General features: G+C 48.3%; 1 protein-coding gene and 1 long non-coding RNA gene across 2 annotated transcripts; one reads left to right on the top strand and one right to left on the bottom strand.

Annotated features, from left to right (window-relative positions):
- Positions 1-174: 174 nt before the first annotated feature.
- Positions 175-2074, bottom strand: LOC134485949 (uncharacterized). Its single transcript, XR_010064385.1, has 2 exons — positions 1754-2074; positions 175-543 (listed from the first exon to the last, which is right to left on the bottom strand). It is a non-coding gene; the product is annotated as an uncharacterized LOC134485949 (long non-coding RNA).
- Strip1 (striatin interacting protein 1) lies at positions 1885-21831 on the top strand. The gene is made up of 21 exons (NM_001399218.1): positions 1885-2078; positions 5467-5536; positions 6208-6282; positions 6587-6721; positions 6807-6927; positions 7897-7965; positions 8965-9071; positions 9182-9309; positions 12253-12435; positions 12785-13002; positions 14161-14226; positions 14332-14395; positions 15251-15322; positions 15812-15886; positions 16055-16152; positions 17297-17423; positions 17619-17719; positions 18395-18461; positions 18924-19028; positions 19541-19745; positions 20904-21831. The coding sequence occupies exons 1-21, from the start codon at positions 1899-1901 to the stop codon at positions 21149-21151; spliced, it is 2514 nt and encodes an 837-aa protein (NP_001386147.1). The 5' UTR covers positions 1885-1898; the 3' UTR covers positions 21152-21831.
- Positions 21832-26828: the final 4997 nt, after the last annotated feature.

The following is a 26828-nucleotide window of genomic DNA, read 5'->3' as shown; positions in this document are numbered from 1 at the left end:
GGAGGAAGAGGAAGAGGAAGAGGAGGAGGAGGAAGAGGAGGAGGAAGAGGAAGAGGAAGAGGAGGAGGAGGAAGAGGAGGAGGAAGAGGAAGAGGAGGAAGAGGAGGAGGAAGAGGAAGATTACGACGACGACGATGACAACGACGACAACAACAACAAAACACAAAGATTTCGTTGATGTGCATTCCAGAAAGAGAAACATATAAAGGGTTTACTGTCTTTGGGGGAACTTACAAGAGCTTTAGGATTAAATAGAAGCACTGAGTTTGGGGTGAGGTAGGAATAATCAAGCCAACCTGGTCAGGTGTGGTCTGAATGATCATCCTCTTACGGGTGGCTTTACGAGAAGGTTGAAGTCCTTTTTGCTTGAGGGGACAAGCTGTTTCTCAGGAGGATTCTTTCTATTCCAGGGTGCACATGCCATGACAGAAAGAGCTGTCATCTGGAGATGCTCTGTCCTGTGAGGCTTTGCCACTCCTGATGACTAGAGGGTTGAAGCCAGCGACCGAGAATCTTTCACGTGCTTCTTGGGGAGGAAGGTTTCTGGAAGAGGACATTGTACAAACATCTTGGTTACTCCTATGTGTTTGGCACTCAGACATGAAGGAGAATGAGGTGTGATGCCAGTTTTTCGAGAATTGCTCCTTGAGTGAATATAGGGTGAGCAGGTAACTCAGAGAAAATGAGACAGCTACAAAATGAAGGCAGAAAAGCAAGGAGTTAATGCTTTCTAGCAAGGGTCATTTCTAAGAGATTATTAAACATACTCCACTTACCCCATGAGTTCTGTTATATTTTCATTTTCTGTTTTATTTATTCATTTCTCTCCTCCCATGTGAATGAAAACTCCACGAAGACTAGAATTCTAGTTTTGCTCATTATTATGTCCTTAAAGTATTTGTCAGTGGTTTGGGGACAGATACAAGTCCATACTGTCACCCTCAGCCCCACAAGGAATTCCCCTAATCCTTTAGGGACATCAACTCAGGCCAAACCAGAATCCAAATTTGGATTTTTGACTGTGTATGTGGTTTTTGTTTGTTTGTCTTTTGCCTGCGTCTATATCTTTGCACTATGTGTATGCCTCAAACCAGAACTTGTGTCTTGGAATTTCAAGCTTATCCATTCTGAAGCAGAGTTGGGACTTGTAGTAAAGATAATCTAACATAGCCTTTAGGCATGAGGGTTAGAAGAAAGGTGCTAAAAGGAAGGGAAGTAAGACATCCTAGAGTGTGGGGATCACCTCCCTAAGGGAGACTTTTCAGTTAGTATTAGCCATACACACCTTTTGGTGGTTCTCAAGTTATAAGGCTAAGAAATCCCAATTCCACTCCTGTGCATTTTGTCTCTTTTGATAAGTGAGATTATGAACGTGGCTCTAGAGGTACCTTGGATAGAATTATAATCTGATAAAGTAAAACCAGGAGTCCCTAGGGTTGCACAGGCGTTTCTTATATAAAGTCCTAGACTTTTCAGTTGGAAGGTGGGGGAAAAGCCACAACCAGTAGTTAATTGTACAGAAATTCTTTGCTAGTAAAACTCTTCAACTAGACCCATGAGTAAGGGATTCCTTTCTCTACTGATGTCTCCCTAATTTCCCCTTTCATCCTGCCTCACCTTGAACAGGGAGGGCCATTAAGTCTCACAGATAAAAAGACATCTAAAGGGGTTCCTGTGAGCCCAACCGCACGCCTCTGGCTTAGCTCCACAGGAAGGAGGGGAGGAGAAACTAAATGACAAAGAAGGGAAAGACCTCGGGAGGTGATTGGCAGCTGCGGCTTTCAACACACGCAGCCACACTGAATATGGCGATTGGGGAAATTTCCTGGAGGAAATCACGCGAGAGTTGCTTGACGGAGGCCATCCGCGAATTGAGCCGGGGGTGTGGAGCAGCCAAGATGGAGCCGGCAGCCGCCGGTCCCGGCCCTCTGATTGTGAACAACAAGCAACCCCAGCCGCCACCTCCGCCGCCGCCAGCTACCGCACAGCCTCCTCCTGGGGCGCCGAGGGCCGCCGGAGGCCTCCTGCCGGCGGGCAAAGCCCGCGAGTTCAACCGCAACCAACGCAAAGACTCGGAGGTCAGAGCTACAGGGGGGCGAGGCTGGCATCGGGCGGGTGGCAGAGGGGGTCCCGGGGCGGCATCCGAGACCAGCCGGACTTCCGGGTGGCATGACAGGGGGCTTACGAGCTGTCACTTGACTGAGAACCGTGCACTTATCGAGGCTGGCAGCCGCCACGGCCCCGGGGAGGAAAGCCGGGAGCCGTGTCACAAACTCTGCTGCGGCCCGGGGAGAAGATCCTGAAGCCGGGGACCGCGGGTCTGCCCTCGGGGGCGTGGCCTGAGGCACAGCCCTCCTGGGATGCAAAGTCGGTGGTCTGCTGGATTGTTAGCCCCTCATCGTTTCCGGCCTCTAATCTTAGGAGGGTGGTGGGCGACGCCGGGGACCCAGGAGAGCTTAGCCGGCGCTTAGGACAGAGCAGCTTCTCTCTCTGTGCTGCTCGGCCCCAGGTTATGAGAGGAGCCGAGAGAGCACACTGGCTTTCCCTCCGAATTTTAGTCAATGCAGGATCAAACCGCGGCCAGACGTTGCAAAGCATATTTAGTATGCCCAGTGAGCCCAGTGCTGAGCTGTTAAGGATTAGAAGTACACAAAGGGCGCAGGATTTCTCCTTCTTGCTAGTGAGCTGTGATTCCCTTTGCCCGCGCAGTCTGGAGCTATTCGCCTCACCCCAAGTTAAAATTCCTCCCACTGCTTCCGTTTGCAGAATTCATGAATGAACACACACCCCATCGTCGTCGCAGCATTTCAGGGCTTCTTAATCAGCACATTCATTCCCAGAGCGCTTACTATGCAATCTCCTCCACCTGAGACAATTTCCAGTGTGATGAGCAGCCAGGCACTTACTGAGAAGGAATTCCTCAAATTCAAATTTGATGCTCCAGCTCGTACCAGAGACTAAAGATACTGTCTTTAATCCTCTGAAATCAGTTCCTTTCAAGCATTTTGTTGTTGTTGCAGGCTCAACTTCTGATAAAACATGTCACAAATGAACAGAGTAGAGAGGATGAGCTTAGAGTGGCCTTTTTGAAAAAGATGAACCTTTTAGGAATCTTTTATTGTGGAATGGTGGAGGATCAGTGGTTACTTTCAGTGATCTCTCGAATATGGAGGAGTATCAAAGTTAAGTTTCTGAGACCTTTAATGGCCAGACTTGTTCAATTTTTTTAAAGAGGACCCTGAGAATTGAGCTACACCCTCAACTTTTTTTTTTTAAAGATTTATTTTATGTACACTGTCGCTGACCTCAGACACACCAGAAGAGGGCATCGGAGCCCATTACAGATGGTTGTGAGCCACCATGTGGTTGCTGAGACTTAAACTCGGGACCTCTGGGAGAGCAGTCAGTGCTCTTAACTGCTGAGCCATCTCTCCAGTCACCCAACTTTCTTTTTTAAACGTTTGAGTGGGCTGGAGAGATAGTTTAGTGGTTTAAAGCACTTGCTGCTCTCTCAGAGGATCCCACCAGCCATGTTGGGCGGCTCACAATTCCAGCTCGTAAGGATTCAGTACCCCACTTCTGACCTCCATGGGCACTTGTACACACACATGCAGTAACACAGATAGACAAATACATTTTTAAAAAAGTGTTTTAGGGATGGCTCAGCAGGTAAAAATAAATTTTAATTTTCCTATTGGTTTTTTTGTTTGTTTTTGTTTTAGACAGGATTTCTCTGTGTAGTTTTGGCTATCCTAGAACTCTGTTCTATGGATGGGGCTGGCCTCAAACTCACGGAGCAGCTCCATTTGCCTCTGCCTCTTGAGTGCTAGGGTTAAAGGTGTGGCCAACACTGCCCTGCCTTATTACTACTATTCTGTGTGCAAGGTAGGCAAACACTGTACTGCTGAGGTGCAACCCTAGCTTCCATCATGCATTTTAATTTCTTTCTGCCCTCTAATCTCACTGGATTCGACATCTGGAAGGCTCATCAAATCGATCTGCCTCCTTGCATAGGAGGTGCTGATGCTGCCCACTTCTACTGGTGACAGCTGAAGTCAGTAGTTTGGGAATCTGGTCAGTGTCTAGAGGACAAGGAGGCTGACATTGGAGGAGAGCCCAGTATGTGCTACATAAACTTTATTAATCCTCAAAAGTAGCCAAGGCAGCTAAGCATGTTCCAGTCACAACACGCATCCAGTCTCAACGTGCAAGAAGCTGAGGAAGGAGGATCAGAGTTCAAGGCCAGCCTGGGCTGCATAGTAAAACCTTGTCTTTACCTAAATACACTGGAGGGACTAAGAAATGGTAATGGATTTGTCGGTGAATAACATCATAATATTGTGTAATGGGTATGAAACTGTCACAGAAAAGAAAGAAAGAAAGAAAGAAAGAAAGAAAGAAAGAAAGGTCTTAAAGTTCCAAGCAGATTTTTGTCATTCCTGTTCTGTAAATGAAACTCAACCTCAACCTCAACCTCAGTAATGTGTGCATCTGTTGATTTTATTTGTGTTTTAGTGGTACTGGGACTTGAACCCAGAACCCTACGTATGTTAGGGAATCATTTGACCACTGAGCTATATCTCTAGCCTATGTTCAGTAGCTTATGAAGGTGTCCATTAGTATCCATGAATAAGGAGTACAGTTAGCATTTGTGGGTGTATTATGTCATTTTGTGAGGGGTCATTTTCTATTATAAGGTTTTCCCCTGACTCCACCCTCCATCTACTCACCCCACCCATATGCTGAGGATTAAGCCCAGGGTCTATCGCATACGAGGCAAGGTACCCTACGCTGGACTGTGCCCGGGTCCTCCAAGTACATTTTAGTCAGGACTGGGCTTATCCTTTGGATCTTGATGCTCCTCTTGTCCCATTGCAAGACTCCCAAGATGGCGTGTTCTCAGGAATCACCTATCCCTAACAGATTCTCATCACATTCTCTCCTGTGTGTGGGAAGGAGGCCAATCTGTTCCATTTCTGCTTTCTCTGTCAGAGATGGGGCAGGGTGGGTGAGCGTTTCAATGCTCATTTTATCCTTAGCTGTTTATAGTCCACAGTTCAGAAAGAAGTGAAACTCCTAGATATGCAGTACTATATGGAGTGGTCAGTTACTGCACAACATAGAAAGAAGTTTAGTGTTTATTGTCGAGCAGGTATGTAATGGATATCAGTGAAACAGTTTCTGTTTCGAGGAGCTTGCTGTCTCACGGAAATAAGATGAAAAAAAAAAAAAAAGAAATCCAGTGAATAACTAATGCAGAGTGGGTGCTTCGAAGGTGAAATACAGTGTGCTGGACAGGGCGAAAAGGGGACTTCATTAGTCTAGGAGACAAAATATTGTGATACGACATCAAAAAAGAAAAAAAAAGTCGAGTCATTGATGTCACACAGTGCAGCCTCTGAAGTGTGTGTGTTTGCCCTTAAACACTCAGGAGGATCTTTACGTGACATTATTTCTATTCACCAGGGCTATTCTGAGTCACCAGACCTGGAGTTTGAGTATGCCGACACAGACAAGTGGGCTGCAGAGCTCGCAGGTAAAGACGAACAGGCCTTTGTGGTATTTGACAGGAGTTTTGACTGGGTTCCTAAGAAAATTAAGACTGGCTGTTTTCCTAGTTATTCCTATAAATGATATCTGAAACATGAATTAGTTATTTAACTTGGACCATGTATTTGGGATTGTCCTATATTTCCGGGAAGACTCTGGTTTGGAGTCAGCTGACTGCCCAGTTCCATGTAAGGCAGTTAGTGGTACTCATGATGCAGCAACTGGACAGTGATCTCTCACACACGAGTGAGCCACAGGAATGCTAGCAACTGAGCTTGAATCTTGGCACATCTATGGCTACTAATTGTTGTTGATGGAGAATGTGAGGTCAGCATGAGCTGCTTCTCCAGCCTTCATAATCCTTATTCAGGACGTGACACTAAAGACACCATTCAGGGTGATGGTCAGCACAGTCTGATGTAAGTCTTACAGGAAATGCCCAGGTTTATGTTCCACTGACAGTGCAGTGGCCGGAGTTATCTCTTCTAGCACATCAGAACACCAAGGCCTTCCCCACTCAGTAGTTAGAAAGAGTGGTCTGAGAATCACTGTGACTCAGGCAGGAATAGAGTTGGGGCTGGAAAGGAAAGCCTAAAGTCTCTGCTGCATGTGAGACCTGATGTGGAGCATGGTGATAGGATTTTTTGCTCTTGACAGAGCTTTACAGCTATACAGAAGGACCAGAATTCCTGATGAATCGAAAATGCTTTGAGGAGGACTTCCGGATCCATGGTAAGATCATTCCCCTCACCTCTTGGTTCCCTGTTCCATCAGGACAGCACAGGACTTCTCTTCATTGTCTAACTGATCTAAGCCATCTAGGAACATGAAAAATTGTTGTGCTACTCTTTAAAGACCAGACTTGACATGTAGAGTGGGCCTTCTGGGCATTCTGATGGGGATTCCAGTTTACAGAACAGCAGTGTGACCTTATCCCTTATGAAGGAGTAACTTGTCCTTCTGGTCCTGTGACTGTCCTGACATTCCATTGTGAGGAATTGTGTGGGCTCAATTATAAGTGTCCCCTCCCCCTCAGTGACAGACAAGAAGTGGACTGAGCTGGATACCAACCAGCACCGTACCCATGCCATGAGGCTTCTGGATGGCTTGGAAGTCACTGCCCGAGAGAAGAGACTCAAGGTGGCCCGAGCAATTCTCTATGTTGCCCAAGGTGAGGATGGCCCCTGGCACCTCTGTCAGGGATAACGCCTGGATAATGTGTGGAGGGCTCGGTAAGCTCCGCCCTGTGTTTACAGGAACCTTTGGAGAGTGCAGCTCCGAGGCAGAAGTGCAGTTCTGGATGCGCTACAACATCTTTCTGCTCCTGGAGGTGGGCACGTTCAATGCCTTGGTGGAGCTTCTGAACATGGAAATAGAGTGAGCACTTCTACTGAGGGGCTTACGTGGGGAAGGGAGCAGTGGGAGGTGGGCCCGGGCTTATAGAACTAACATTCGAGACACGTAAGGGCTGTTTGGAATATACAGGGTTGAATAATGGAGAGCCTACTTAATGATTCCTTGGAAAATAGTATGGGGAGGAGAGGGAGGGATGGATGGAGGCGGGGAGGAGAGAATTATAGAGAAGGGTGAGAGGTCCCCATGCTGATAGAAATACTGAGGGGTTCTTATGCTGGCTCTACACACTCTATAGTGCTGGACCATTGTTACCTGGGCAAATCCTGCCCAGGCCCAAAACACCCCCAAAGGAAGCTTCTCATCTTGAACTGTGGGCCCCTCTGCATATTCCCTTCAGCAGGACACCAAGGTCAGCTCTGACCTGTGGGCAGCAAAGCGTTTACCTCTGGCCCTTTGTCTCATGGGCAGGTCAGCTACTGCTCATTTAAGGATAATAGCCATTGTAAATACAGAAGATTGCTACAAGTCAGAGGCCAGCCTGGTCTAAATAGTGAATTTTAGGGTAGTCAGAGCTATTTAGTGAGACCATATCCAAAACCAAACAACAAAATTAAATGAAAATAAATACAGTAGTAAGTAAAAGCACACACTGAGTACTGCGTCTTCGGGCGGTGCTCAGCACTGTTTCCGGGATTACATTTCCAACTCATGTTAATGATGCAAGTGCTGTCATCATCCTGAGTTTGTAGATGAGGCAACTAGACACAGGGAAGCTGGTTCCACTTTGCCCACATACGTGTAACGGGTAAATGTTAGAGCCAGGGTTCACATTTTGAGACTTGACAGTCTGGTCCAGGGCTTGAGTTCTTAACCAGCGTGGTGTGCTAAGGTGTCGTGTAGAGCCTAAACACACGCAGTGTCATGTTGCCTGATGGGACAGGGCTGTCAAGGGTGTCACTTACCTCGAGCTGATCCAGATCTCTCCTGCAGTAACAGTGCCGCATGCAGCAGTGCGGTGAGGAAGCCTGCCATCTCCCTGGCTGACAGCACAGACCTGAGGTGAGATGAGCTACAAGCCTGGTTGGCACCCTGAGCCGGAAAGTGAGCCCAGAGCGAGGCTGAGCATGTCTTAGCTGTGCGTGTATCACTTTGCACACATTAGTCAGCTCGAGCGATAGGCTCACTGAGAGTCATTAGGCCTTGACGAGGTCTTGGGTGGGTGGGGGGCAGCCTGGAAAATCCAAAGGAAATCTAGGATCGAGCCTCTTAACAGATCTGCTAAGAAGCTGACTGTAGAGTACCTTCTATGTGGACAAAACCCAGGACCGTGCTCTCGGGCTCCCAGCACCCACTGCACACAGTGTTATCCCCACCCACACTGGGTTATCCTGACTGCCTCATGGCTGCACAGGAGGAACAAACGCTAAACAATGGGGTCATCTTTCCATATCTTAGGGTTGAATCTGTTCTTGGAGTTTGAACTGTGGTTCTCCTCACTCTAGTCAGGGTCTCTGCATTTCACCTCCTGTTTTCCACTCTATCTGGTCGGCTCTGTCTTCCTTTCTGTAATCCTGCCCTGCTTTGACCTTAGTAACTTACTCTTAAGTAATGTTGTTTTGTTTTTCTTTCCCTGAGGCTTATGGCAGTGAGTTCTTTAGGCCATTCTTGTTCATATTTGTCAGCTTTGAGTAAGCTCCTTTTAGACGCTGAGAGAATAGAATGAGTTATAGTCTGGGAAGAAAGATTAAAATACTCCTCTGCTCTTCAGGGTTTCGGGTGTGATTTCTTTTCTCGGGTGTCTCTGTATTACAGCTATCCCTACCCCATGCACAGATGTTTACATCTAAGTCAGGGAGTTAGAAAGCCCAAGGGCTCCTCCCTCACATTTTTCTTTGTTTGAGACTGTCTTCATACATGACCTAGGCTAGCTTTGAGCTCACTATGTAGCCCAGGCTGACCTGAAACTCGAGACCCTCCTGCCTCAGCTTTCTAAGACCTGGTGTAACAGGCATGCCCTTGGTCCCCGTCTTACTCTCACAAGCTGGTTCTTGTGCTCAGGGTCCTGCTGAACATCATGTACCTGATTGTGGAGACTGTTCACCAGGATTGCGATGGTGACAAGGCCGAGTGGAGAACGATGCGACAGACCTTCAGAGCTGAGCTGGGTAGGACCCTGGGGCTCCTCCCTTAAGGCCTTGCTTGGGAGCTGAGTCCGAAGGGCTTTGGGTGGGTCCTGTTGCTGCTTGGGGTCCTAATACCTTTGAGTCACTTCCAGGTTCCCCTCTGTACAACAACGAGCCATTTGCCATCATGCTATTTGGGATGGTGACCAAGTTTTGCAGTGGCCATGCCCCCCACTTCCCCATGAAGAAAGTTCTCTTGCTGCTCTGGAAGACTGTATTGGTGAGCACCCTCTTGGGGGCACTCGGATGCTAGGACACTGGGCGGGAAAGAGACTCTTTATACAGTTGGCCTCTGTACCTGTAGATTCACATCCATGAGTTATAGTCTGAGGTTGTAGAATGAGTTTTGCAGCATTGGTCTTGACTGTAAGGACCTTGTTATTACTCCCTAACTACTATACCAATAATTCATGTACCACTAGGTATTAGAAATAATCTAGGGATGATTCACGCTTGCAGAAGGTTGTGCATAGGTTAAACACAAGTACCATTCCATCAAATGAGGGATGTGCTATCTACCATGGGAGAGAGGTGAGGGGAAATTCCCAGAGCCAGTCTCCCGTGGGTGATGATGAATGAATGTCTACATTTCTTTTGAGTACTGAATATGTAGCTACTTGGTTTTAGAAATGTTTAGTGGCGCTTCAGACTGAACCCAGGACCTTGCTGTGCATGCTAGGCAATCAGACTTCACTGAGCTACATCACTGGAGCGCTTTGTTTTGTTTTATTTATTTTATTTTATATGTACTAGTGTTTTCTGTGTGAAGATACCAGATCCCGTGGAGTTACACATAGGTGTGAGCTGCTATGTGGTTGCTGGGAATTGAACTCAGGTCCTCTGGAAGAACAGCCAGTTGCTGAGCCATCTCTCCAGCTCACCCATTGGCACTCTTTTTGACTTTTTATTTGTATATGTATATTTGGTATATGTGTGGTATATACACACACTTGTATATATATATATGTGTGTGTGTGGTATATGCACACACTTGTGTATTTATGTGTGGTATTGCACACACTTGTATATTTATGTGTGGTATATGCACACACTTGTATATTTATGTGTGGTATATGCACACACTTGTGTATATATGTGTGTGTGGTATATGCACACACTTGTGTATATATGTGTGGTATGTGCATACACTTGTATATTTATGTGTGGTATATGCACACACTTGTATATATATGTGTGTGTGGTATATGCACACACTTGTATATATATGTGTGTGGTATATGCACACACTTGTGTATTTATGTGTGATATATGCACACACTTGTATATATATGTGTGTGTGGTATATGCACACACTTGTATGGCTGCATACACCCTTGTGCAGAGACCAGAGGCGACATCACTTTCCTGCTCTATCCAGCTCTCTCATTCTTGGTTGTATTCCCATGGGACAGGGTCTCTAATGGAACCTGGTTCTAGGCTGGTATCCAGCAAGCAGTGCTGCCCCCAGAAGTGTTACTGTTTCTACCACCTCTGTTGGGGTTACAATCTCACATGCAGCTGTCTGGCTTTTTACATGAACACTGGGGATTCAACCTCATATCCTCATTCATCTTTTGCAAACAAGTGCTATTACCCATGGAGCCATTCTCAGTTGTTTACTTTTTATTTTGACAGAAGGTCTGGCCTTACACTTGAAGTATTCCTGCCTCAGCCTTGTCAGTATCTGCTGCCTGACTCAGTTTAAAAAAAAAAATTCCAGGGGCTGGAGATATGGCTCAGCGGTTAAGAGCACTGACTGCTCTTCCAGAGGTTCTGAGTTCAATTCCCAGCAACCACATGGTGGCTCACAACTATCTGTAATGGGATCTGTTGCCCTCTTCTGGTGTGTCTGAAGACAGCTACAGTGTACTCATATAAACATAATAATAAATAAATTTAAAAAAAAAATTCCAGGAAAGAGATGAAAAAGAAATATAGGACATGGTGGTCCACACCTTGAGTCTCAGCACTCAGGAGGCTGAGGCAGGCGGATCGCTGAGTCTGAGGAGGCTGAGGCAGGCAGATCGCTGAGTCTGAGGCCAGCAAAGGCTCCATGGTAATAAGACCCCTTCTCTAAACAACCTGGGGGTTGGTGCAGGCCTTCAGGTGACACTAGATTGACTCCCTAGCTTTTCTTAAAGCTGTTTTCTCAGTCATACAAGAACTTCACCCTCAGACAAGATGCCTCTTTGGAGACCACTCCCAAACCTGTATTTGTTAAGTGGTTTGGGGCAATGAAAATCTACTGGGCAGATGACTTCTGTATTATGTGCCTAGCCTTGAACATCCGAACTCTCTCTCCACCCACCAAGATGTCTTTTAAAGGAAGCAAGAGTGAGCCTCTAGGTTGTGTGTTTCCGAGGATATGTTGTGAAATGGACTCTGTTTCCACCTGGGGAGAGGATGGATACTGGGTGGACTGGCCATCACACTTAGGATGGGGACATTGTCAGAAACCAAGCCCTGGGCAAGCAAGAAGCCCTCTCTCCAGGATGCTCTGCCACCAGAGCTTAGTGAGTTTAAGACCTCGTAATGTGTGTATAAGCTTTATCTTGACCAGACCTGCTGGTTCCTCAGGAAGCCCCACTCAGGCTGAGAGGAAGGCTAAGTTACTTGGGGTCAGTGGCACTGAGCAGCCAGAGCCTGGGCCTCTGTGAGGGCTTTGGACAGCTTTCTATTTTGTTTTAATTTATCATTTTATCTGAGCTGTGCACAGTGTGTTTCAGTCATTGGAAGATTGACATGTGTGGTTTTGAAGCATTAATCTGCTGACCTTGGAAAGAACTGGCTCTACTTTGTCTTGTTTGGTTGGTTGTTTGGTTGGTTGTTTGGTCAGTTGGTTTAAAAACATGGTCTCTATGTAGCCTCGGCTAGCGTGCTCAACCTGCTTCTTTTTAAAATTAGAGACTGTATTACCCCTACAGAGCTGTGTGTACCATGCTCCAGCTTCCGTCAGCCAGTGTTTCTTTCCTTTCTCCCTTTTCTCTTGTCCCTTATAGAGAGAGAGTGTTGGACTCTGGTCTAGGCTTTAGTTTTTATGCAAGTGGCTGTGCTGTGTGGGTCTCTACAAAGGCCTGGGTTCTCATGATGTCATCTGTGCTTTTAGCATAATGATGTCAAAAGGAACTTGGCAGCCTAAGCTCTGCAACCCCATTTTACACAGTGCACGCTGGGCGGCTTCGAGGAGCTGCAGAGCATGAAGGCTGAGAAGCGCACTCTCCTGGGCCTTCCCCCCCTGCCTGAGGACAGCATCAAGGTGATCCGGAACATGAGGGCTGCCTCCCCACCAGCCTCTGCCTCGGACCTGATTGAGCAGCAGCAGAAGCGGGGCCGACGAGAGCACAAGGTGAGGCAACCCAGGGCCCCAGGCCTCCTGAGAGATCTGAGTCCATACTCAGGGATGGGGTGGGGTGCATGATCCCTGGGGCCAGTGGGTTATTAGGAGTCAGCTCTGCTCAAGCTGCCCAGGAGGAGTGCCTCCACAGCAGGGATACTGTCTCCAGCCTCAGGTCCAGTGTGCAGTGGGTACTTACATCATGGTCGCAACTTGTCACTTCATTCTAGCCCTAACTCCTTCACCATATTCTCCGCTGTTCTCAGTCTCCATCTGGGACACATGAGTTCCATTTGAATCTGTCCCTCAGCCACCATCTCGTTGGTTGGCTGCTTTTCTCAGCTCTCCCCTGTGCTTTCAGGCTCTGATAAAGCAGGACAATCTAGATGCCTTCAATGAGCGGGATCCCTATAAGGCTGACGACTCTCGGGAGGAGGAAGAGGAGAATGATGACGACAACAGCCTGGAGGGGGAGGCTTTTCCCCTGGAGCGAGATGAGGTGATGCCTCCCCCACTACAGCACCCTCCGACTGACAGACTCACCTGCCCAAAAGGACTCCCTTGGGCTCCCAAGGTTAGGTGAGTCTCAGAGTTCTAGAATGCACTTGAACTGAGAGCCCTGGTATCCTCAGGCCAGTGCTGGCCTGGGGTCCTCTGCAAGACTAAGATGATCTTACATTACTCTGTGCTGTCCTGGGTACTTCTGTGAGGGTGGCCTTGCTGATGTCACACAGAATAACCCTTGTGTGTGGTTCCTGTGTCAGTAATTTGAACTGGTCAAACTTGAAATGATAGATGAAGAGTTTTAAAAATATCCCAATGTGGGCTGGAGAGATGGCTCAGTGGTTAAGAGTACCCGACTGCTCTTCCAGAGGTCCTGAGTTCAATTCCCAGCAACCACATGGTGGCTCACAACCATCTGTAAAGAGATCTGATGCCCTCTTCTGGTGTATCTGAAGACAGCTACAGTACTTATATATAATAAATGAATAAATCTTTAAAAAAAAAAAAAATCCCAATGTTCTAAACAATATATTTGGGTGAGTTAATAGGTGAGAAGGTAGCTGGAAATGTTAAAATGGTGTATCTTAGCTGGGCATGATAACACATGCTTTTAATCCTAGCACTCAGGAGGCAGAGGCAGGTGGGTCTCTGAATTCGAGGCCAGCGTGGTCTACAAAGCAAGTTCAGGATAGCCAGGGCTACACAGAGAAACCCTATCTTGAAAACAAACAAAAATAAAAAGTGTATACTTGATAGGCAGCAGCTTAATGAAGAGACGTGTGTATGAACCGATATAAAAGAGGCTTGTCCTCGGCTTTCTGTGTTGTGTGAGAAGAATGGGTCATCCCCAAAGCCAAGGGGGTTCTGTTGAGACAAGAAAATGACCTGTTTAAAGTTAGTAGCTTGTATCTCTTACACTTCTTGGTGTTTAAAAGTGTTAAATGTTACTATTACTTGAATAAGCTGTGCTTTTAAGTTTTACATATCTCCCTAATTTGAGTCAGCTGGCCATGCATATTATAGAAATATAAACGTACTTTAAATTTATGAACCCAACAAAATTACGTAAGAAACAAAGTAGCCAGAATTCAGATTTTCCCCCTTACTGTAAGATACCTTTACCTGTCTGGGAGTAAACATCTGGAGAAGCTTTGCCTATTAGAACAGAGGCCTGTGACTGGTACACCTTGAAACAGTGCTTGATAAAATCTGCCCCTCTTTCTTGCTTGGTAGAGAGAAAGACATTGAGATGTTCCTTGAATCCAGCCGCAGCAAGTTCATAGGCTACACTCTGGGAAGGTGAGTGTGACCTGAGGTCCTTTGGAAGTTCACTGGCCTGGCCTTGGGGCAGAGGACTGGTGAGTGGCTGTCTGGGCTCAGCATAAGGCCTTCTTTATTCTCCAGTGACACCGACACAGTGGTGGGGCTGCCAAGGCCAATCCACGAAAGCATCAAGACACTGAAACAAGTAAGTGGTGCTAAGGGAACCTTTGGCTTTGTTTGGTCCCAGGAGAATAGAGTGAGCCTGGGCCAAGGGAGAGGCCTTTCAGGGCTATTGTCTGCCAGCAAGAGCCTGGGGAGTGTCTCTTCATGAGTATGCATCGTCTACAGATATGTACACATCAGTCTTTAGACTGCACGGAGCCCGCGAGTAGCCTTCCCTTTTCCTTAGCCAAGTTCTAAGACAATTGAGGGGCGTTGGCAAGTGGATATGATGCCGTCAGCTTCGGTGTTCATAGAATAGCTGGAGAGCAAGGCCTAAGAGCACCATGGTGGTGTGCTACTAGCATACTCTAGAAACCGTGCGGGCTCAGTTACCTAGTCCCAGACAGAGCTGGAGGGCAGGCAGGACCCAGGCACTCAGCACACAGGCAGGTAGAGTCTCAGACTATCTTGTTTTTCTCTCGTGCTCGCCTCTGAGGAAGCTGAGGGAACTGTGGGTGTAAGGATTAGCAGGGAGAAGACACGAAGGGTCAGGAGAGCATCTCCAATGTGTCTGAGCTGTGATATTTTTAAGTCCAGTTTTGAAATTGGTAGTCCTAGGTGGTCTGCAGCTAGGCTTCTGAGTATACAGTTAGTTTTGCCTCTGATGTCTTCTCCTGTCATTTTTGCCTCTGGAAGTCCTTTCCACTTTGCTTTGCTTTTTGCTAACTACTATGAGTTTTTCACACAGGTTGTCAGAAGTAGTTTTAAGTTAGGAATCTTGTTGTGACTTAGCCCTCTTTCAGAAGACCAAAATAAAATCTTGGGTCTTTGCCAGGTGAGGGGGGGTGTCTGGCCAGAGTTTTTCTCGCAGCACCTTCTTTCCTGCCTTTCTCCTTAGCACAAATATACATCGATTGCAGAGGTCCAGGCACAGATGGAGGAGGAATACCTTCGCTCTCCTCTCTCAGGGGTGAGTTAAGAGGCACAAAGTCCCCAACTGCTCTCAGTCTCTGAACTGGGCCTGGCCCACAAGGCTGCTCCGGGAGTCAGCCTCTCCTTGAAGAGATTCCCATCCATGTCTTTCTCTCAGTCTGTGAATGGCACCTTGAGCATGAAACTTGATCTCTCTGAGCTTTGTTTCCTACCTGTAAAAGACCAGTGTTAGACTAGTGCCTTCTCTCTTCGTTATCTAGTGTCTGTTGAGGTAACATCTATCTGTAGCCCAGATGGCCTCAAACACCTTTGTCAGCCTTTTTGGTGCTGGGTTACAGGTGTTTGCTAACGTGCACAACTGTGGTGCCTTACGCAGTATTAACCTATTCCAAGTGACATTCTTGGGATGTTTTAGAGCCTCCTGTCAGTGTCACCAGCGTCTTCACTTTGATGCTTAGAGACTCTATTCTAGCCAGCTAGTAAATGGGCTCAGGACTGTATCCTGAGCATAGGTTTTGTTTTAAAGGGAGAAGAGGAAGTTGAACAAGTTCCTGCAGAAACCCTCTATCAAGGCTTGCTCCCTAGCCTGCCTCAGTATATGGTGAGTGCTCTCTCAGTAAGCACCCGTGGTGAGGCCCTGAAGGAGCACGGCTGCTCTCCTTCACCCTACAAGGCTCCTGCCGCCTGAGGACCCTCAGGAGTCCCACTTCTCAGGGCTTCATTATGGTCCTAGGCTCTGATTCTCATCTGGGTGGTCTGTTTTTCCCAGATTGCTCTCCTGAAGATCCTGTTGGCTGCAGCTCCCACGTCAAAAGCCAAGACAGACTCCATCAACATCTTGGCAGATGTCCTGCCTGAGGAGATGCCGTGAGTATCAGTGCTGTGATGGAGGGTGGAGGGTGGACCAGGAGTCTTCAGGTGGGCTTCTTTGCTTGGCCCCGCTTTGCTGCAGGTGAAGTTTAGGGAATTTCTAGTTCAGACAAAGGTATTGATTGGACAGATTTCACTAGGTAGGGAGATGGCTTGGCCTGAATCCCAACACAGACTGTCACTGACTGAACTTGAAATGAATTAGGATGCCAGTTTTCCTTTGTAAAATAGATGAGCAGTAGGCTTTCTCAGAGTCCTTCTTCTAGAGCCGTGTGGTTGGCATATCCTGCATGGGACGGGTAGCTCCTGGTCAGTTTGCCAGCTACCACTGAGCCTGTACCTGTGTGGAGTTCTCCTACTGGCCAGTCAACTGGCAGGCAGAACTCTGGCAAATGACTCAAGAGGAGAGAGTGAAACTCTTAGCTATTCTTCCTCTCTGGCTGACAGGTCTTTTCCTGCAAGAGAACAGCCTGAGGTCATATTCTGCATTGAGAAAAGACCCAGGCCCACACCTGACCTGCTTGCTTGCCAGGGCTGCCTTGTTCTGAGCTGACCCGCAGGTCTGGTGGTGGTGGTGGCCAGGTGAGCAAGAGACAGAGATTGGCTCATACCAGAATGGGGTTCACAGAGCAGTAGGCCATCTTGATAATCCTAAGAAATATGATCAAATATTGAATTTCTTCTGAAGATTTGCAATGAGAAGTCCTGAATTAAGAAATATATAATTTAGTGCTCCCTAAATGTGTCTAACTTCAACATCCCCCACCACGCCACTGTAGAGTGAAATTTCCCACCTACTGGCATGCCACAGAACATACTTTGGGGACTCAAGTTAACAGAGTGGCCAAAGCTTAGGGAGAGTTTGGAAAAGAAGTTCAGTTTTAGAGGAGAAGCAGAGAGAAGACTGAGTGTGCATTGGAGGGAGAAGGAGGAGAAGCAGAGAGAGGACTAATTGTGCATTGGAGGGAGCTAGAAGTTGTTCCCAGTTGGGTCTCTTGGGAGCTAGAACCCTCAGGCTGACCTCTGAGAAGTTTGAGGATTGTGGGCCTTTTCCAGAGGACTCTGGAGTCTGTCTCCTCCATGGACACCTCAGAAGGACGTGCTGTGTGCTGGTGACTCACCCAGGCACTTGTGTTTCTAGCACCACAGTGTTGCAGAGCATGAAGCTGGGGGTGGATGTGAACCGCCACAAAGAGGTCATCGTTAAGGCCATTTCTGCTGTGCTGCTGCTGCTGCTCAAGCACTTCAAGTTGAACCACATCTACCAGGTACCTGTAGGGTCTGTCTGCCTTCCTATGGGCTGGGCAGGGCCTAAGCTCCCCTATCCCCTAAGTGTAGGCTTCACTTCTGAGCCCACTTGAACTTTGTGTGAGCATTCTAACATGAGGCCCTCCAGCCAAGGCCTTTTATGTGTAGAGAAAAGAGAACAAGAGGTATGCTTGATTTTCTTCTGTTGGTTTCAGTTTGAGTACATGGCCCAGCACCTGGTATTTGCCAACTGCATCCCTTTGATCCTGAAGTTCTTCAATCAAAACATCATGTCCTACATCACTGCCAAGAACAGGTAATAAGGATCAGAGACCAGAAAGGGTGGTGTAGCCAGGTGGCAGCACTTCCTGCTGTCTCCACTGAGACTTCTCAGCAGGCTTTTTCATTAAGCTTCTATGGGTTAACATTTTGCCAGGCCTGGGGAGTCAAAATGAATGACAGTGTGTCAGTTATAGGATTAGCTACTCTAGTGACTTTGTGTTTGACCAAGAGGCTCTCATCCTAGGTTCTAGAATTGTCACTTCTATCCTCCTCCCTTTCCCCTCCAGTTCTTCATACAGAGCTTGGCCTTGTGCACTATAAATCCTTGTCTGATGATTCTTGTATACACCCACCTCGTGCCCACTGTTCCCCATAGCACCTGCTTGTCAGTATGAGGCATCACATGGGAACTGTCCAGATAGCCGTGGCCTCTAAGAGGGCTTGGCATAAATCACTTGCCTTGATTCATGGTAAGGGAAAAGCTGCAATAGATGCTCCACGTCCCCTTACAGTTACTGATTACATTACAGACTCAGTCAGTCACAGAGAGACTGTACGTACTGAAGTTTATTTCTTCATCTTATAGCCAGGGAAATCAGGTTAGAACAGGCGAGGTGGATTGTTACTTCTGCTTCAACTCAATCACGGCTGCTCTGGCAGACCCAGCCTTTGCTCACAGCGAGCATCTGGGTCTTTTTGCATTCTGTAGCATTTCTGTCTTGGATTACCCTCACTGCGTGGTGAACGAGCTTCCAGAGCTAACCGCAGAGAGTCTGGTGAGTGGCTCAGATCTCCCTGGCTATCCCTTTGGTATGAGCGTTACCTCCCCCAACACAAAGGTGTCTTCCAGAAGAGGTCACCTTTGGCTTTTAAAGTACCAGAAATGGTCATAGAGTCAGGGAGAGGGCTGTTGTGGAGCAGAATGATTGGGGGTTGGGTATATGGTTATTGGGGCATGTTCTGCAGGGGCTGCTGACCTAGAACTTGCCCACTCAAGCTGTCTACACCTTCCCACTGAAGTCTGGGGCCCTGCTGCCTAGTTTTGTAGCTCATGTTTCCTGCAGGAAGAGTCTTGAATCCTGGACGCTCTGTCAACTTGTGGGTGGAGTTCCCCTTTGGCTGTTAGATGGGCATTCTAGAATCATTGAAGTCAGTCAGGCCTTTGGACATTGCACTGAGCAGCCAGTGAACAGCCTGCAGCCGTGACAGCTGTGTTTGTGTCTGGCCTTTCCCTGTAGGAAGCTGGTGACAACAACCAGTTTTGCTGGAGGAATCTCTTTTCTTGCATCAATCTGCTTCGGATCTTGAACAAGCTAACGAAGTGGAAACACTCAAGGACTATGGTGAGTGGTGAGCAACCAGCCTGGGATGTGCTGTGTCCCCTCCACCTGGGACAGGTTCTCAGGTGCGGCTTGCCTGGCAGCATTGTCCTCATTCAGGTCTGCAGACTTCTGGTTTTTTGATGAGTACAAGCAGAAGCTGGAAGAGACTCTCAGTCATGACCTCAAACAAACCTCCTGGATGGAGACACTTTGTCCTCCTCATCCTGGGTGGGAAATGATAGCCAGGAGTCAGGAACCACCTTAACCCTGGGTTGCCCATGGAACAAGGAAGGTCCATGAGTTCTCAGAAACCAGATTACAGAGTGGCCCGTAACTAGGGTGACCAACCTTTGTGGTTCGCCTATAGCTCTGCTAGTTGTAGTGCTTAAAGCTCCAGATGCCAGCAGACTAGTGAGTTCAAGAGAAACTGCATGGCTTGTCATCCCGTTTGCTACCCCAGAAGTGCTAAGGGACCGTGCAGTGGCACTCACACTTACTGCTTTCTCACCATGGCTGCCACCATGGCCGCCCAGATGCTGGTGGTGTTCAAGTCGGCGCCCATCCTGAAGCGGGCCCTGAAGGTGAAACAGGCCATGATGCAGCTCTATGTGCTGAAGCTGCTCAAGGTGCAGACCAAGTATTTGGGACGACAGTGGCGCAAGAGCAACATGAAGACGATGTCTGCCATCTACCAGAAGGTGCGGCACCGGCTGAACGACGACTGGGCTTACGGCAATGGTGAGGCCACCTGCGGCGCGGGCGGGAGAGGGTAGGGCAGGGGACGCCTTGGACTCCTTGCCTGTGGTACCTTCATTTTCTCTGCCCTTAGGCATTGAGCAGGGCCTGTATCTAGTTTTTGTGGCTCTGGGCAAGACTTTGGGAAGCTGCTGAGAATCTGCATTCATCTGTTTCTCTGTCCCTCCACTCTAAATTCCATCTTTTCTAGAATTTGCCGTAAGATTCTGCCCACTCCTCATCTCTGCTGCAGCCTCCTGGCCTACTACCTCCTGGCCTACTACCTCCTGGCTGCCTGAGTGCAGTAGATCCTCACTGGCTCTGCTCTAGCTTCTCCTCCCACTGTCGGCCTCAGATTTGGCTCCTGTAATCTTTTCAACATACGCATCCTGTACTGTTGCCTCCTGAGTAAAATTCCTGATTAGCTTTCTAATTCCCTTAGGAATGAAATCAAACGTTAAGACAGGGACGGGTGCTCACTCACTCACTCGCCTGGTCCCATAGTCTGTGGCTTTCTTTTCTGTCACACCCAAGTCTCTGTCACACCCAAGACTCCAGACAGAGTATGACCCTCAGTACCTGCTGAGCATTGCTCCCAGGAGCGCTGCAGATCCCAGCAGCCACAGATAGCCACGCTCTCCAGTGTCCTGCTGAGCCTGCAGACAGACTGCACAGGGGCAGGGGAAACCATCCTTAGTCCCTGAGCGTTAGCAGTGTTCTTCCTGCTTCTGGGCCTCTGTAGACTGCTGGCTGTCTACAGCGTCTTCTCCCAGTCTGCTGTTGTCTGTGTGGGTGTTGCTGTGTTACATCTCTCTGTAACTCTATACCTGGCATCTGGGCTCAAGGTGGTGCATGACGTTTGTCATGGAGGTGAGAGAATGAGCAGATGAGGGACTGTAGGGTTATGTGTCTGTCCTCTGGAGCCAAGGGGAGGCTGTGCTTAATAAAGAGTTTGGTTCCCCCTCCTGGAGGGGCAGGAGGCTTTCCCATCTATCTGCAAGTTTCTTTTTCAGCGTTAAGGATTGTCTCCTTAGATTTGACCGTACTTCTGGGAAAGAATTTCTATTCAGCTTTCTGAGGGTTTGGGAGTGATCCTTTTGGTTAAAATCATGAGGAGCTATATAGGGCTGAATCCTAACTGGGTTTTCCTGCTTTTCCCAGATCTCGATGCCCGGCCATGGGACTTCCAAGCAGAGGAGTGTGCTCTCCGTGCCAACATTGAACGCTTCAATGCCCGGCGCTATGACCGGACCCACAGCAACCCTGACTTCTTGCCAGTGGACAATTGCCTGCAGAGCGTCTTGGGCCAACGGGTAGATCTTCCTGAGGACTTCCAGATGAACTATGACCTATGGCTAGAAAGGGAGGTCTTCTCTAAGCCCATTTCCTGGGAAGAGCTGCTGCAGTGAGGAGGGATGAAAAAGACTGTGATCTGTCTCATACCCGAGGGACTGTCCTTGCCATTGCTGCAGTGCTCCTGTTGCCCTCCAGGTGGCAGCACAACTCCATTGAGTCCTCCAGAACCAGTCCTGGGCCCGTGAGTGAACCCAGGTTAGCCTCTGGTTGATTCCCAGCATCCTACTCAGGAGCAGTCATCTCCAAGCTGGGATCTACTCTTCCTCCACTTCCCCAGTTTCTACCCTCCTCCCTTGGATTGACTGCGTGAAACTCATTTCACAAGTAGCCCCAGGCTGGGAAAAGCTGAGAAGGGCCTTGTGTCCCTTCTCATCGGCAGCTGTGTCTTGAGGCCATGCTGACTCCTGAGCTGCTTTGGCACGTCAGTTGGTCAAGAAGGAGGGGTGGCATGAGGGCCAGGAACAGAGTCAGCGCCTTGGTTGTGCTCTGGGGGTATCTCGTGTCATTCCGGTATCCTGCTGAGTTTTGTCCAGAAGTGATAGATACCACAGCCTCTGCACCCTGGTTTTGGATGTGGTCAAAAGTGGAGTGAGGCTTCCTGAAGCCAGAGGTGCTGGTTTCTTCTTGATTGTCATGGCCTGTAAATATACAAAACTCTGTGTGGTCTCATGTCATGGTGGGGTTTTTAATGTGTTTGTGTATTCTGTTTACATTAAAAGAAAGCAAAACTGTCCCTGTCGCCTTGTCTGTAGATGCAGGTTCTGGGGACTGGGGATGTAGCACAGGTGATCGAGTGCTTACTTAGCAGGTAAGAAGCCCTGGGTTCCATCCGCACACAGCACCACATAGGACAGGCATAGCAGTGCACACACTTGTAATCTCAGCACTTGAGAGGGGGAAGCAGGCGAATCAGAAGTTCTAGGTCAGCTTTGGCTAAATAGTTCAAGTTCAGTCTAGGCTGTGTAAGGTTCTCTCATAGAAATGTCTGAAAATTGTCAGTTTTCAAAAGTATCTCTTCCTCCGCCCAGCTAAGTGCTTGCCTGTCTTCCTGCCTTTCCTACTAGTGTACAGGGAAGGAGGACGTGGTACTTTGGTCATCTACCCACGTCAGTCTGGATTACTTTAAGGTTCTGGGTTTGCTGGGGATCAGTGTTCCTGACTCCTGGGCTTGCTATAGTTTCAGTAGAAACTTCAGATTTCTCAGGATGACATTCCTTAGCTGCCCTCACACAAGCCAGTTAGTGCTAGGTTTAAGTGAAGTCACTTGGTTCGGTCTTCACTGGGACAGAGGTGTTTGGGACAAGGAGGAGAGTTAGTTGTGTGTATCAAAGGAATCAGTTTCATGTGGGAGAGCAATGGAGAGAGCAGGTGTCCTATGGCTAAGGGAGAAACAAGGGGAACAGGACCGTTTAAGTCCTAGAACCTCACTTGGCTCAGATATCAGCCTCAGCCTCTTTTTCTTCAGACTTAACCCCCTCGTGATTTTAGTGACAGACTGCTCTTTCTCATAATTCCTAGACGCTCCCTGTAGGCAACATGTATGCGGTCTTAAGTCTCTAGGGGGAGAGCCTTGACTGATAGAGGAAATGTTCCAGGGCAAGTCTGTTTGGTTGGTATTTAGATACAGTGCCTGCTGGGTCTGCGACCTGCTGAGCCCCAGGATGTGCTTTAATGTGGTGGCATAGTTAATAATAGCCAGGTGGAAGGGTCAGAACATGAAAGTCACAAAGCCTTATGGGCTGGAAAGTCCCTATGACTAGCTCTTTTCCCCCCAAAGCAACTTGCATAGGACAATGGAGTCTCATCGTTCTTGTTTGCATGGTGGGTCTGCTGTTTGCGTGCTAGAACAAGGAAGTATAGATGTGGAAATACCTGAGAAACGTGGGTTTCACGTTCTTAATCCAACATGCATCTAGCTCTCTGAAATCGCTTAGCCTGGTGCTTTGACTTCCCCTGCTCCTCTTTGCAGACATCCCAGGCTCTCTTCTTCCTTAAAGAAGAGAACAAAAACCATAAACCATAAGGCAATGAGCCAGGGCAGATGAATCCCTTCATCTTTAGATTCAGGTGCCGGCCCCAAGAAAGAGCAAAGCAGCTTCTCTGACTGGCATGTTACTGTCATGTTGCCTTTAAAACCCAGGTCCTTGTGTGTAAACATCTTGGAGACACCTAATTTCGGGCTATTTCATCTGGGTAATGAGAGGAACATGAAGACGCTCTGAAAATGGTTGAGTTACACAGAAGGGTCCAGTTCTCCTTAATGTACCAAGGAATAGATTACTGTGTGACTGTGGACCATGCCAGGAGACTTAGTAAGGGCACCCAGGTGCCCGCCTGAGACAGTAGGCAGCTCCCTGTTCCCTCTAGATTCCTGCCCAGAACACGTGCCATGCTTCCACATGGGACACTGAAGTTCTGGGCTGTTGCACCATAGGTCATGTGGCCCAGAACAAAGTTCTCCGTGTTAATGAGGTATCTAAAGGCCCTGGGGGTTTAGCTAATAAGCTTCCCTTCCCAGATTCCTTCCTGCAAAAAGTATTTAATCTCTGGTCCACCCTTAGGAGCTGGTACACATCTGTTTTCCAGGATGAACAGTCAGTAAACAATGTGGATAAACATGGACTGTCTCATCGAGAACTGCAATGGCGAGCATGAACAATGCCTTCGACTACCAAGCCGCTGCCCGAGTCTCCCACAGAAGGCCTCTCTGTGTTCCCAGACAACCATGGCTAAGCTAAGGACTTTCACTGATGAGCTAAGGCTGAGATCCCCATTCCCATGGGCCCCGGAATAGTCCTCAGCCCAAGGGCCCTCAACTCCCTTCTGACTCCTCTGTGTGATACCCCAGCAGTGACTGTATGCCCAGAAGTCATGGAACCCCAGCTTCAGCCCCCCACATCCTAGGCTGCATTTCCCTCCCCCAGAGTGGTGCTTCTTAAAGCCCAGCACCTAGTGCTCCCACTTTTCGCCTCCCCAGTGTTGCTTCCATACCAACCTACATTTCCCCTAGGCTAGTATCATCTCAGAAGATCCACAGGGACCCGACACTGTAAGGTGTCTGTTAGTCGAATTCTCCACATAGTGGTTAGCAATAAACAACTTGTGTCACAATAGCCCCGTGTGATGGTTCCTCTTCACTATCAACTTGACTGGATTTAGAAATCACCTGAAAAAGACACTTCAGTATGTGTGTCTGTGGGGACATTTCCAGAGAGGTTTAATGGAGGAAGGAAGGCTTACCCTAAATGTGGGAGGCCCCACTGCATAGGCTGAATAAAGGAAAAAGTGAGAAAGTGTATTGAGCACTGGTGTTCATCTGTTTTCTGTGAACAGACAGAATGTGACCAGCCACCCCACACTCCTTTCACCATGGCTCCTCCATGATGGCTGTATCCCCTATAACTAGGAGCCAAACAAGCCCTTCTTTAAGTTGCCTTTGCCAGATATGTTGCCATAGCAACAAGAGAAGGAGCGACTGTACCGTGAAAGTAAATGCCACCATGGACCCCATTTTGCAGATGTGCAAACTGGCACAGAAAGGGTAAAGAACTTGCCCAAGGGCATAAGAAATAAGGGATAGAGCTAGGATTCAAACGCAGTCTCCACAGTAAACATGTGCTCCCTGCCCCCACCTTCTTAACCATTGTCATCCCTGGGCACTCAGGGCCACTGCTCAGTTATTCATTTGTAAGCCATACTTGCTTGGTATTGGCTCTGACATGGTCCCTAGTGCAGAAGATTCATGGCAAATGTCCCTTGCTTTAGGCCCTAACTGGGCCACCCAGGCTTAGCCTTGTCTTAGCTATTGGCTAACCCTGAGTGTACCCTCAAAGGAACTTGAATTATTGTGGTGGGGTGTGTGTGTGTGTGTGTGTGTGTGTGTGTGTGTGTGTGTGTGTGTGCGCGCGCGCGCTTTGGTTTTGTTTTGTTTGACACATTAGTGGTTGCATCCAGGGCTTTATACACACTAGGCGAGCGCTCTGCCGCTGGGATACAGCCTAAGCACTCTCTAGTTTTTATTTTGAGGCAAGGTCTCAGTAAACCTACCCAGACTGGTCTTGAACTAGCTTGTAACTCAGCAAGACCTTGATAATGTAATCCTCCTGCTTCGGCCTTCCAAATAACTGATCTTACAGGTCTGTGCCATTTAGTCCAGCTTTGAGCCTCAGTACCTTTCCTGGTCTTAGAGGACTCCTGTGTTAGCTACCTTTGCTGTACATGTTCAGTTTATCTCTTGGGAGGCTGTTTTCCTGCCTGTTGTGTAATAAACTGATTAGCGTCACAGTAGCTGCTATCTTCATTCAACACTTGGCACAGTCAGCCTTAGGCTGCTGCTCTCAAGAGAGGTTCACTCCCTTGGAAGTCAGACAACCTTGACTCTTGTTCTGCCTTCTGAGACAGGGTCTCACCATGTAGATGATCTCACTGTGTCGTCCTGGTGGCCTGGAGCTAACATCATAGCTCGACTATGCCTCTCAAGTGCTGGATGCAAACTGTGTGGTACCACACCCAGCTAGCCCTGACATTAACCTGAGTCTTTACCTTTACTCACTGGCTTATCTGTAATGTCTGCCTTAATGACAGACAACCCTGTTGCAAGGGCTGAATAAGGTATCCGAGTATTAGAGTCTCAGACCTGACTGACAAGGGACCACTATAAATGGGTAATCATTAGCATTGCTGATGCCCTTCTAATTCTAACCTGTGAATTTGCATACACTTCCTGTGTCTCCTAGAACAAAAATCCTCTAAGGTCAGAACCTCCTGTTCTGGGCCAGGTGCTGTGCTAGGTGGCTTGAAGGTCCAGGCGAAGAGGGTATCACAGTCTACCACTTCCATCCACAGGGCCCACCATGGACCCCAGAGTTCCAGTCTACACCTTCCTCTTGAACAAGAGACTGGGCTGGGGGATCCTCCAGTCATGGAGTGGGAAGGGAACCAAGGAAGCTGGGGTGAGGGTAAGGTATATGCTTCCTCTGTTGGGTCAGGGAAATGTCTACTCAAGTCTTTCCTCCTCTGGGCTCTACTTCTGCCTGCGGCTGCAGAGGGTCTGCACGTTGGGTTGTAATTCAGGTTGATGCGTTGCTGGCTGGGGAAGGTGGGGAAGGAGAACTAAATGCCTGTGATGGGAAACAGTCTCTACTGCTGACTGAGGTAGAAGCCTGGACTAATAAATCACCCTGGCCAGGGCCCTGCAATTCTTCTGTGGAGTCAACATGCATGCCACAACTGAGATTTAAATATAGAATCTAAATATAGACGTTTCTACCTCTGTCTCTTTAACATGCCCTGCTGGTGTATAGCACCACAACCAGCATAAGGCTTGAATCTGTGGGTGACTCTCATAGGACCTAGAAGGGCCTCAGCAAAGACACTGTGTGCAACTTCCCTGAAATTGGAAGGTCAGGTGGAGCCCAGCCCAGGAGTGAGCAGAACCCCAGCCTGACCTTGGTAAAACTACAGGATCTAGCTGGGGGTCTAGGATAACCTCTACAGTGAACTTGGAGGGAGGGTATCTGGAGACCTGGGGGCTGTGTCTTAAAGGCACGGAGGGGGGGGCATGGCTAATGGGAAGCAGGTGAGGGGCTGTCTGTGCCCCAACCAGGGGACAGGCTGGCTGGGATGACCCAGTCAGTGGGAGGATCTGTCAGCTCACAGATAATCCCATGAGACAGGCTCCGGGGTGCCCATTCGTATTCATTATGTGTGAAGTGGCGGTTGTAAAGCTAG

The sequence above is a fragment of the Rattus norvegicus genome, chromosome 2 (assembly GCF_036323735.1).
Source record: "Rattus norvegicus strain BN/NHsdMcwi chromosome 2, GRCr8, whole genome shotgun sequence".
NCBI lineage: Eukaryota > Metazoa > Chordata > Mammalia > Rodentia > Muridae > Rattus > Rattus norvegicus.
This window is presented reverse-complemented; position numbering and strand designations above follow the sequence as displayed.

Bases quoted from the DNA above. Each gene is read 5' to 3' on its own strand.
- Strip1 (NM_001399218.1), top strand. From the start codon at position 1,899: ATGGAGCCGGCAGCCGCCGGTCCCGGCCCTCTGATTGTGAACAACAAG. The intron at 13,003-14,160 runs GTGAGTCTCAGA...CTTGCTTGGTAG, and splicing joins CCTTGGGCTCCCAAGGTTAG to AGAGAAAGACATTGAGATGT. The intron at 19,746-20,903 runs GTGAGGCCACCT...TGCTTTTCCCAG, and splicing joins CGACTGGGCTTACGGCAATG to ATCTCGATGCCCGGCCATGG.